The following is an 11,964-nucleotide window of genomic DNA, read 5'->3' as shown; positions in this document are numbered from 1 at the left end:
TCCATCCATCCATCAGTTTATCCAACTATCTGTCCGTCCATCCGTCCATCAGAAACATGTCATGCACAAGCTTAAATCTCTAGAAAGTTGCTTAAATACTCATAAAATGACAAATATACTACACATGTCCACGGTGGTAATGAGAATAAGTCTCTCTCTTGTTTTTTTTTGAAAGAATCTGACCTGAAAAAGTTGAATTACTAAGGAGATGAAAGCAAATTATTGTGGTGCAGAGAATTACTTTAAGCAGCAGCAAATCAGAGGGTTCTGTGCTGTGGGGCTACTGGTCTCTGTGTGGGGTGTGTCAGAGAAACTGAACTAAAACCTGGAGGCTTGTCAGAAATTTTCATTACAATATATTACATAATATTACTGATTACTATCTTCAGTCCCTAAATCGTCTCCAGTTAAACTTCCGGGTTGAGCTGTACTTTCGTTTCTGCAGGAAAAGTTTTCATGAAGAGCAGCAGATTCTGTATTTTCAGCGTCACTGGCTCTGCGACAGACTGTCCAGAGTGGGCCCTGTCTATCCCCAACAGTAATTGGGATAGGCTCCAGTAACCCTTCGATCTCAAAAGGGACTCGGCGGGTTTAAAAGATGGATGGATGAGTGGAGGTGTTGCTGACATTTCTCTAAAAATAATCATTTCAGAATTTTAAAGTACAAAGTCAGGATAAATCCGTACGATACGCCTGCGTATCACCTACCTCACGCTTTCTTGTTGTTCTTTTGTGTTGTACAAGTGTTCACTACGACCTGTTTCCCGCAGCATGCCCGCACTAAAGTGTGCAAGAATATTTTGGTCCAAATGGTGCACTCAGGCGCGGCAGGGGCGTCAAGTTTCAATGTTAAGTCAATGTAAAGATGCAGTAAGACAGTGCGTCATGAGTCGGGCACATCAAGGCGCAGTGAGTGTGTCAAACTATCACAGACTCAGTTTTGGGCATGTGACGTTTCCTGTGACTTGATCAAAGGGTAGAAATAAACATTCAAGATGGCGGCTCGATGCAAAGATTTTGGTCATGAACTTCCATTCATTTTCTCGACCCACCCGGAAACTGTCAAAGTTACTGTTGGGTGAAGGCGGGACACACCGTGGATAGATCGCCATCCCGTCACAGAGCTCATTGAGCTGGATGGACGGATACGCTAGCCAGCCACCCAGTGGATAGCTTAGTGAGTTAGTGAGTTCTGCTCCCCAGGCTCTGGCAGAGCTGATGGCTATCGCCGCTGCTCAGGCTCAAACAGATCTAGCGAGGTCTACTCCCCAGGGTGTGGGTCACTGGAGCAGAGTCCGCTCTGCTTGCCAGTCGGTGGTTAGCAGCCCGAAGAGCTGCCACAAGTTCCGTTATAGCATGCGGGAGCGCTCTGGCTTCATGTGCTTATGATGTCTTTCTGATTTTCATCAAGACAATAATAAAATGATCCCCCAGTTTTATTTTATTTCCCCATCTATGGTTAAAGCTCAAACTGGACCACATACAGATGGAAGTAACGTTTAAAATGGCCCTCAGGTGCAGCTTGCACTGCACAGGTAAAGTACATAGAACCAGAGAGACTCTGAAAGATCTGGTGAAAACAAACACAGCTGGTACCTCTATAGAGATCTCCAAAACATATAAACCCAAGCTACTCGCTCGACATCATCCATGATGTGTCGATGAATGAATTCCAGAACAAATTCTGCGGTTGCTCTGCGCAGGAGTTATAAGTTTTAAGCTATAAGGCTGTAAGCAGTGCAGACTCCTTGTATACATCCTGTACTTGGCCAATAAAGCTGATTCTGATTCTGATTTGACAGCTGTCAAAAGAAATTTGGCAGACACACCTTGGCCGTGTTCGGTGTGAATGCAGCATAAAAGCACACTAAGCGGTCTACGACTTAGAACTTTGCATGCCACCTGAGTGTCTTGAAAAGTTTTGCTCATTTTTTTCCCAGAGAGGGGCAGTTGTGACTATGATATAAGCTAAGAGTGTGGTTGGACAGATGTTTTTCTCCTGAGCTCCTGTATTTAAGACCATCATGAAGCAGCAGACAGAGTGGTACTGTTGGGTTCTGGAGTCAGTTTTTGGTTAGAAGCCGGCCGTGTTGTGTATCTGTGCAGCAGCAGCAGCAGAAACACCACCAGCAGCAGCAGCTCTCTGGCAGCCGGCCTGTCTGCTGTCTGTGTTTAAGCTTCACCAGTTAAACTGTGGTGACACTTTGACAGGTTTTCCTGTTATAATAAGACTCCAAACCAGGTTTCTTCCCTCATCGTTTCTTGTCACAACTCTGTCAATTTATTATGGGATGTTTTTAGTGAAGGATGCCTGTGTGTGGGTGTGTGTGTTTGGTGTGTGCACGCGCGTGTTTGGCTTTGTTCCAGCTGTTGTCACGCTGTCTCAGACAGTCGGAGTGAAGATGGAGGAAACATCTGCCTGCTCATCTGGCTCTGTCTGTCAGACACACACATGAACACACACACACACAAAGGTGTGTGTTTGTGTTTTTTGTTGTTGATCAAACTGCAGCAACATTAGCTGTCACTGCTGTTACTTTTGTGCTAATTTGTGCTAATGCTATTCTGCCACAATGAAACATAAAATCATGGCAGTGACATGAGAGTCAATGTTTCTCTGTCTCGTCCTCACACTAAATCCTTTTGAAAAATCCATATTAAACATTTTTAAATTAACTGTAGCTCCCTAAAAGTGTGTTTTTCCTAAAATGTAAATCCTGTTGGAACACTCTGGGTAATAATCTGCTTTCTTTAGTTATTTTTGGTTACTTGCTGAATTTGGGTCAAGCTGTGTAAAAAAAAAAAAAAAAAAAAAAAAAAGTTGTCTATTCATAGAAAATATTTGAAAGCACCTGACACTAGTCGGAGACCACATGTTTGGCCCACTTTGACTCGATGCAGTTCAATGCAAAAATCTCTGTCTCTTACCGCAGAGTATGTTTGTTTTCTAAAAAATAACTTTACTTAATCTAAGACAAAAGTTTAACCCTTTAAAACCTGAGGCTTTGTTGGTCATGCTTGAGGAGAAAAGTGGGTCATCGAGTCGCTTTTCTCCTTCAGAATCTGCTGGAATTATCATGTTAATGGTTGAAAAGTTACAGTAAATCAAAGAATTTAAACTCTGGAGCTCTGGTATTTAAGGGTTAAAAATAACTTTAGATTTCCTAACTAAAAGAAAAGTTTCACTTGTTTCAGAAATTAAAGTCAAAAATTTCAAATTCCTTAAAGTCCCCCTCTGATGAAAATCCTGTTATTTGAGTTGTTAACATGTCTGTGCCATTTTTCTTTTCACATTTCTGTGGTCAAATCAGCCTCTCTGGATTTTTTGTGTGAGTTTCATCCAATACTTACGGTAGCAGGACTGAGAACGCTGGAAAATCTCCACCAGACTCCACGGAGCTTCTTGATGTGACCACGGAAATGTGAACGGCGGCTCATTTGACCGCAGTTGGAAAGGATTGTAAATCAATGAAAGAGCATTTTGATGTTAGCTTTGATTATTTTATCAAGAACTCTGAGAAACCAATGATTGAATGTATTGATCACAGTCAATAAACATTGGAGAATTAGCTAAAAGAGTCTTTGGTGAACTGGAAGGAGAAAGAATCAGGATTTTGGAGGAAGTTCTGTCCATGAAGATCTTCACTTCCTCGTCCAGCTGACATCCGGATCAGAACCATACGGCTGGACATTACCCAGATTGATGGATGTTTTTATGTAGCAGTGGTGAAGATTTAGATATTCAGGTTGTGGGATTTTGGTTAAAAACCTAAAAATCAGAATTAAAACACTATTGGGAATGTTATTTTTTTAAATACATATTTTTCATAATTATTATTGTAGTTATATTTTTCCTATACAAAGAAAATGCTATCGTCATTATTTATTATTACTATTTTGGGCTATTTTAGTCACTTCTACTTAGTCACTTCTACTTGATAATATTTGACGTTTTTGCAATGCAAAAACACTTTTTGAAAAGGTTAAACAATCTTTGTCACATTTTCATCAGCAGTGTTTTTTCACCCCTCCATCGTTCCATTCAAACAGTGTGCAACCCCCCCCTTCATGCTCAGCCAGACAAAGCCCTCCACAGACCCCATGCACCTCCACATGACGGCCGCTGGATCATTTCATTCCAAAACACAGATCAGACTTTGTAAGTGGGAGACTTCCAGAGCCGAGCTGCTGGATGGCGATCACCGAGTGACAGGAGAACTACATGTCCCCATCGGCGGGCTGCAGTTCCCTCTCCCAGTGTGGATTACAGACAAGGTGAAGCTCTGAACATACCATGTTGTTTTCCTGCTCCGTCTCGTTCTTCCCTTGCATGCCGTCCCTGCTCTGTTGGAGGGTTTCCTCTCCCCCTGGCCTGGGAGAAGAATGTGAAGAATCAAGGCGGGACGCTTTAGCACCTTTCCTGCTCTCACTGACCCGAATCATAACAAAATGTTCACGCTATGGGGTGGAGCTGGGTACCTGTGGGATTTCCCGAGTATTCTCTGGGTGAAACGGGTCAGCCGCTGCCTTTCCTCCTGATACTTCTGCAGGTCCTGGGTCAGAAGGTTACAGAGCGTGCTCAGGGCCTTCTTCTGGAACACCAGCCCTTCAGACTGAAGCAAACGCTCTGAGATGACTGTCTGAAGATCCCGACAGGCGCACAAACGAAACTGTTGAGGAACATCAGAGAAAGATTCAGGATTGACCTAAAATATGATCAACATTTTCTTTAATTGTCTTAAAACTGATGTTCTTGCATTTTTTTCTTGTCCTGCAACAGTCCTGGACCAGATGGTTTTCACAAATCTTCTTTCTTTGAGCAAAATTTGTCTAGGAAATCCAAAAGTTTACTTTTACTGATTCACCCTAACGGCTGTAAAACTGTTCAGTGCAGTTTTACTGTATCAATGCAATCGGGACACCGGCTCACTACTATTTTTTAAAGGTGAATATGACATTGATTTCAAGTGAAAACTTTATTAATACAAGTATTTTATGACAACTATTTATGAATTCACTGTGTACTGATGATAAAAACGTTGATTGTTTATTGATACATTTTTTTCGCAGAAATCTTTCAAATGCAATGCATTGTGGTCGATATTCCCCAATCTCATGAGCATTGATGCGCAATTCTAGTGCACTCAATTTAGGAATTGCAGATTCAAACATATATGGTGTTAAATTTTCACCCAAAATCCCCAATGAGCGTATATCAAACTCCACGCGAGCAATGAACGTTCCACGGACGCAATTCTGCCTCCACGAGCGTTCCTGCATTCCGACGCGCTCGTGGACCCACTCCTGCCCACTCATGGAGACCTTCCTGCGTGCGTAACAACTCCTGCCTGCGTTTGGGTAAAAAAACAAAAAAAAACATAAACCTGCGTGTGATTGGCCATTTTTCTATTGGCCCCGCCCCGTCACTGTTGCGAGCTCAATACTGACGCCATAACTGGATCCATGAATCATTCGTGCTTTTAAAGTAAAATAAACAAAAAAAAATTCAAATTAAAATATGAATATTTCATATAATGATCATTTTCAAAACCCTGACAGAGAAACAGATCAATTCTTTGTGTTCTCATTAAAGTATTACATTGAAAATGGAACAGACAGACAAAGAACTTTTAAATTGAATTGCAGGGAGTTCTTGTCGTTACAGAAGCATCCTTTCAACTTTCTACAGGGGTTACACCCAAAATCCACTGTAATCCAATACTGACTTCAAATTAAAAATACTTGTAAAATACCTTGGCTTTGTTAGAGTCATCTGAATGAACAGCAGTGAATCATTTTTAACACAATGGATTATGTTTTCGGTTTCTGCTGAATGTGAGTGATGTTTTCCACAGTCAGGGTTTGAAATGAGCACGTTACAATAAATTTGGATAAACATAGTTATACAAAATGAGCTGTTGTTGTAATAATCAGTGGTCGGATATAGAACATCCATTCAGTGGCTTCTGACTCAAGACTGTTGGATTATTGCGACAGTAAAGGCATTCAGAACTAAAAGGCTCCAGTGTTTCTGTTGTCTTTTGTTGAACTCCTTGCTCCTTTTGGACATTAGAGGTGCTATAAAGTTGCTGCTTATAACACAACACTGTAATTTGTGAAGTGGGGCTGTCTTAACTTAGTGAGGAATGATCAGCAGTGTGTGTGAATACTTGCTTCTCCTGAAAGTCCGAGCTCTGGATGTTTGTCAGGTCTTTGCGGAGACTTACAGCGGACGTGTGAGGGCAGGAGCTGTTCTTCAGCTCTTCCTCAGCCTGTTCCTTCCTCTTCTGAAGCTCCGACAGCTCCCCGGTCAGCTGCTGCTGACGGCCTTCGATCTGACACAGTCTGTCCACACAAAACAGAGATGCTCAGACTACACAACTGAGAGTTTGACAGACAGGATTAACAGCAGTTTGCACAATAATATTCCCATTATATAGATACTCTCAAAGAAGGCTGAGATTACACAAAAATGACGTAAACATTTGAAGCCCTAAAAAAACTGCTCTTATTGTAGAGAACGCTACAACCATTAACACAATCATTCCAGTAGATTGTAAAGGAGTGAAGTTTCTCAGTGAGCTATTTTAGATTTTTTAAGGATGTATGAAGATGAATCAACTTATTCTAAGATTCTCATTTTGTTCATATTTTGTTGTGAAATGAGTCATTTCCACTGATTACAGCAGTTTTTAGTCACTTTAATCAAAATAAACTACATTTAGGTTTATGAAACTTAAAAATTACAAACTGTGTGCTTAGAACTAACAAAAAAGTTTATTATTGGGCTTCATAACATTCCATTTGAAGTAATTTAGGAAACCTAATCAGGAAACATAGCATTAATTTTCACTGTTATGCAGATGACACACAGTTGTATTTATCCATTAAACCAGACCAGAATGACCACCTAGAGAAACTGAATTCATGCATCAGAGACATTAAGACCTGGATGACAATTAATTACCTCCTCCTAAACCCAGAAAAAACTGAGGTCATGATACTGGGTCCTAAACACCTGAGAGATGCTCTCTCAGATCAGATAGTCTCCCTGGATGGTGTAAATGTTGCCTCCAATTCTTCAGTCAGAAACTTAGGGGTTTTATTTGACCAGGATTTATCATTTAAGGCTCACATATCTCAAGCTTGTAAAACTGCATTTTTTCATCTACGTAATATAGCGAGGATCAGAAATATGTTATCTAAAAGTGACGCTGAAAAACTCATCCATGCATTTGTTAGGTCTAGATTGGATTACTGTAACTCTTTACTAATAGCATGCCAAAAAAGTTCTTTAAAAAGTTTTCAGCTTGTCCAGAATGCAGCAGCAAGATTGTTAGAAGGAACTAGTAGAAGAGAACACATCACTCCTGTGTTAGCTTCTCTCCACTGGCTCCCAGTTGAATCCAGGATCAAGTTCAAAATCCTCCTGTTAACCTATAAGGCTCTGAATGGTGTGGCCCCATCCTGTATTAGAGATCTCATAGTTCCTTACCAACCAGTCAGAACACTTTGTTCACAAAATGCTGGACTGCTTGTAGTTCCTAGAATTTCTAAAAGTACAGTTGGAGGTAGAACCTTCAGCCATCAAGCCCCTGTTCTATGGAATAAGCTCCCAGCTCATGTCAGAGAGGCCAGCACAGTTTCTACCTTCAAAACTAGCCTTAAAACATTCCTCTTTGGACAGGCGTTCTGCCAGGCTAGCTAGTAATCAGAGAATATTCCCTCTCCTGTGGTCCTTGTGAGGCTAGATTAATAAATTAATATTGATGCGTTTAAATATAAATTTAGATTTTCTATCATCGTTATTTTTCAGATCAGCTCTGGGGTTCTGTTCTCTATTCTCATCTACTTCTCCTCTCTTCTATTCTTTATTATTTATTGTATTTAGTTCTCCATGCTTTTGTTGGTGCAGTTCCATTCACATGTTGTTCTTCTTTCCCACTCTCCTCTGGGGAGCGGGAGAGATTTCAGATCCCCGGTGGATCGCCCACGCTCCCACTCTTGGCCGTGGACCACGCCCCCGACACCATCCTGCATCTCTGAGTGAGAGTGATTCCTGCTGGGTCGTCTGTCCTCCTGCTCCTGGTCGTGGACTGCACTTCTGCTTCATCTTGACTGTGGACTTCATCATCACTCGTCCCTCAGCTCCATCTGAATGAACTCTTTTAGATACGTAGTTGTAGAAGCTAATTTTTCTTTAACTGTTCTGGTATCTCCTGTCCGTCCTGGGATAGGATCTCTCCTTCATGTGGGAATCCCTAAGGTTTCTTCTTTTTTTCCTGACTCAGGTTTTTTTAGGAGTTTTTCCTTACCGGGAGGGAGGGTCTAAGGGCAGGGACAACCACTTTATTTTGTCTTAGTTTTTAACTATTGTTCATATTTTGAAGCCCAATGAGGCATAATTCTTTTGTGATTTTGAGCTATATAAATAAAATTGAATTGAATCAATTCTATCTGCTAACTTTTTTAGCCTATTTCGCTTTTTAGATGCTTATGTGGATCCTCCTAGACACGTAACAAGATTTCTTAGGTAAAATGTTTTTGCAGCATGACCAAATTTTTTTTAACACTGCAGTAATTTTATTCTTCAGATTATTGTTCTTTTCCGGGTTTTAGACTACCTCTTTCTTCTTTCTGCAGTTTTTTCTGCTTCCAAGCTGGAAAAGTCTTTCTCATGATAGCTTCAATGTCTCCTCAGTTTCTCTTGTCAACAGACACAGAAAGATCCTTCAGCAGATCAGCTGAAGGATCTTCAGCTTTCCTGTGAAGTTGGGATTAAATGTGCATTAAATGTGCATTAAATGTGGCATCAGGACCAGCGGAGCCGCTATGGGCAGAAATCGAGTGCTTAAAAACAGCTGACTCGTTAATGTTAGAACCAGTTTGACACAAGATGTTGTGGAGCTAACCTGTACTTCATCTGGGTTGTAATGACCTATCCCTCCACTGGGAGGCACTAACCCTCTGTGAGAGTGCTTGGAGATGAGAAGCACAGAAGGGTTTTGTTTGTGGGGAGAAGGATGAAGAGGGGGCTCCTCTTAAAACAAGAGAACCATGAGCAAGGAGGTGACACAAGTTAGAGAAGAAACAGGTGAAAATATAAGGAAAAGCTTTGAGGATTTCTGATAAAGAGGTTTTCAGTGAGGCCTGCTGATTCCTCCATGTGCTTTAAAGGTCGGAGTCCAAACACAAAAATCAGAAATTGATGATGAGAGAAAAAAATTCTAAGCCGACAAAAATCTGTACAGACTACAGTTTCCCTTGCTGTCCACTATCATCAACACAAAATAAACATTTTCTGTTTTTATTTCACTGCTTCAGCTGAATGCTTTAGTTTTGGTGACTCCCAGTCTGAACTGAAAGCTGCTCCAGAGACGCTGAAATAATAAAAACAACAGAAGCTCCAAAAGTGTGCTGCTGCCACGTTCAAAGGTTACATCCAAAAAATACGAACAGCTTTGGGTGGTTATTTGGCCTTGATTCCACTGAGCAGGGACAGCAGCACCATGGCAAACCCGGGGCAGCGCCCTGCGGGGCTGGGTCGCCGGACTGTGGATCCTGCAGCCGGTCCACACGCTGTCTGCTGCACACGGAGTCCAGTCAGAACTTGTAGGACAGACTGAATCACATCAGAGTAAGGTGTGTTAAAGGGGATGATGGTGAAAACAGCCGACAAATGTTTGCTCTGTGACTGTTGTTGGGTGTGTCGCCATGGTAACCCGGGAAACGGAGAAAAACTATGTGTAGCGAGTGGATGGGGGAAGCAACGAGCTGACTCAGTAAATTACAAACCAATGAGACACACAAATCTTTCATCTGTGAAAGTACAATAAATGCAACAATTCTCTTTTTGAACAAATTTAAAATAATTTTGCCTCATGTATTGTTTAAGTTTGTGGATTTGGTTGAATAACTGTTGGAAAAAGCAACAAATGGCCCTCACATTCTCTGTTGACTGGCCTCTCGGAGGCCCTTTCGGAGCTCTGCTGCTTATGCCAAACTCCCCGGGTCTTCCTGCTTCGTATGACCCCCATATGACCCCCCATGACCCTCAATGCTCTGTGGAATTCATTAAGGCTTCTTCTCCACCCTAGAGAGAGCTGAACCTGTAAAGGCTACAGGCTGTGGTCGCCTTGATCAAACACATTCATGAGGATTTTTCTGCATTGGATTTGACTAATGAACTAACTAATCTTGAACTAAATTTGTCCACTTTCCAATGACACGGTCAATGTCTTAATGTTTCATATGGGCTTCAATGTTGATCAGAAGATGTATAACAGGCAGAATTCTGAGACTGGGAGGCTTCTTTTATGATGACAACTGTTATGATGTTAACTTTTAAGATCAAAAGAAACTTAATGAAAAGATACAAGAGATTGAGTGTTTTTATCCTGCAGGAGTTGATGTTATTTAGCAAAAAATGGCACCGTTGTGGTGATGTCAGACTATAGGGCAAGACGAATATTCATTCTGATGAATGTGGTTTTGGTGTTATTGTCATGTTCTTGTGGTCTTTTTCTGATGATAAAGAACATATATACTGTGTATAAAATTAAGCTTAATATTAAATATTACATTTCTCATCCATCCTGGATTTTGTGGCCAGTTTTGCTGAGTTTCTTTCACGTTTAACACGTCAAAATCAGATCAAATTAAAAATAAACAATAAAGGAAGACAAGACTCCTTTTGAAGGTTTGGTCCACTAAAATTCAGTTTATTATTCAGGATGAAGGCCTGATCAGAACCATCAAAGCAGACTTTATTCATTAGAGAACTTTGTTAAAACAGCAGAGAATGAGCTGTAACTGAGGGAACAGCCTACTTTCAGTTCTGGAAGGAGACTCATGTATGTTTCTATAACCTCTGGCTTCCTCCTACACAAAACTCAAAGATCCACACAGAGACAATCTCAGTTTAAGCGCAGCTAAACGGTAAAATGTAGAACATTAAACTCACTTTATTATTTGACTCTCAAAAATGTGTCATTTCTTCTAACTTTAGCACAGACATGTTTCAGCTCCAGATTGAGTGGAGAAGCAAACATCTTGGTGCAAATGAGCTCCTATGTCACCTGTCAATCAAACTTTATCTGAACCGTTTGTGAAATAAGAGAAGGAGACAAATGAGAGTAATTATCAAAGAACGTCTGCACGTTTGAGAGTGGATCCCATACTTTCATGTGACGCCCATCACACACCGTGCCTCACACAGACACAGACACACACCCCTGCACACACACACAGCCAGCTGTCACCGCACTCACTGTGGCTTCTGACGTACAGAAAGCACCACTGGGGCACCGTAATTGCGTGAATGTATGTGACAAACACATTTCAGTCCATAATTGCGGGTGAAAAATGTGTGGGTGTCATTCACTTTTCCTTACATTAACGCATCTCACAACCAGCAGATTGTCCTACCGAATAAATGAGCGTCTGACAAATCAAACCCACTCCAGGAACTCCTTCAGATATGAATATTAATACTCTATCACCTGCAGGCTGGTTCAAGGTGTTTCTACACACCGTCACAAATAAAACTGTTTTTTCAGGTCTAACTTCACACATCAATGTGTTTTCACTGAGTCTGATAAGAAAAACGCAGGAAAAAACTTTATTATCCAATCAGCTGAACCACTTCATGCTATAGGTAGATGCAGCATGGTGGAGCATGCAGCAGCTGATATGCAGCCAGCATGTTACACAGAGAAGCCTTTAAACACTATCACACTGCAGCCCAACAATCAGGGCTTCTCTGAACCTCTGAAGGAAGTGAATCCACTCCAACTTTAAGGGTTCTTCTGACAAAAGAAAACAAAATCCCTTCTGAGCTCATGCGCTGTTGGAGGGTAAGAAGCAGAGGATGCGCTGACCACTAACAGCCAGGATGAACAGGAACATGTAGAGGTGAGAACCCAACTATCAAGGCCAGGTGGGTCTCGTATGGTTTAAAAGTGG

At 41.3% G+C, this 11,964-nt stretch overlaps 1 protein-coding gene across 5 annotated transcripts in view; it reads right to left on the bottom strand.

Annotated features, from left to right (window-relative positions):
• Positions 1 to 11,964, bottom strand: part of LOC112144178 (cingulin-like protein 1) — a 51,746-nt gene that overhangs the window by 23,968 nt on the left and 15,814 nt on the right. For all 5 annotated transcript variants that reach the window (XM_024268526.2, XM_024268529.2, XM_036214507.1 and 2 more), the window contains 3 exons: positions 6,228 to 6,345; positions 4,480 to 4,670; positions 4,294 to 4,372 (listed from right to left, as the gene is read on the bottom strand). In XM_024268526.2, the coding sequence (XP_024124294.1) occupies positions 4,294 to 4,372; positions 4,480 to 4,670; positions 6,228 to 6,345 (388 nt within the window). The remainder of the gene's footprint in view (positions 1 to 4,293; positions 4,373 to 4,479; positions 4,671 to 6,227; positions 6,346 to 11,964) is intronic.

Source organism: Oryzias melastigma, linkage group LG12 (assembly GCF_002922805.2).
Source record: "Oryzias melastigma strain HK-1 linkage group LG12, ASM292280v2, whole genome shotgun sequence".
NCBI classification, from domain to species: Eukaryota; Metazoa; Chordata; class Actinopteri; order Beloniformes; family Adrianichthyidae; genus Oryzias; species Oryzias melastigma.
This window is presented reverse-complemented; position numbering and strand designations above follow the sequence as displayed.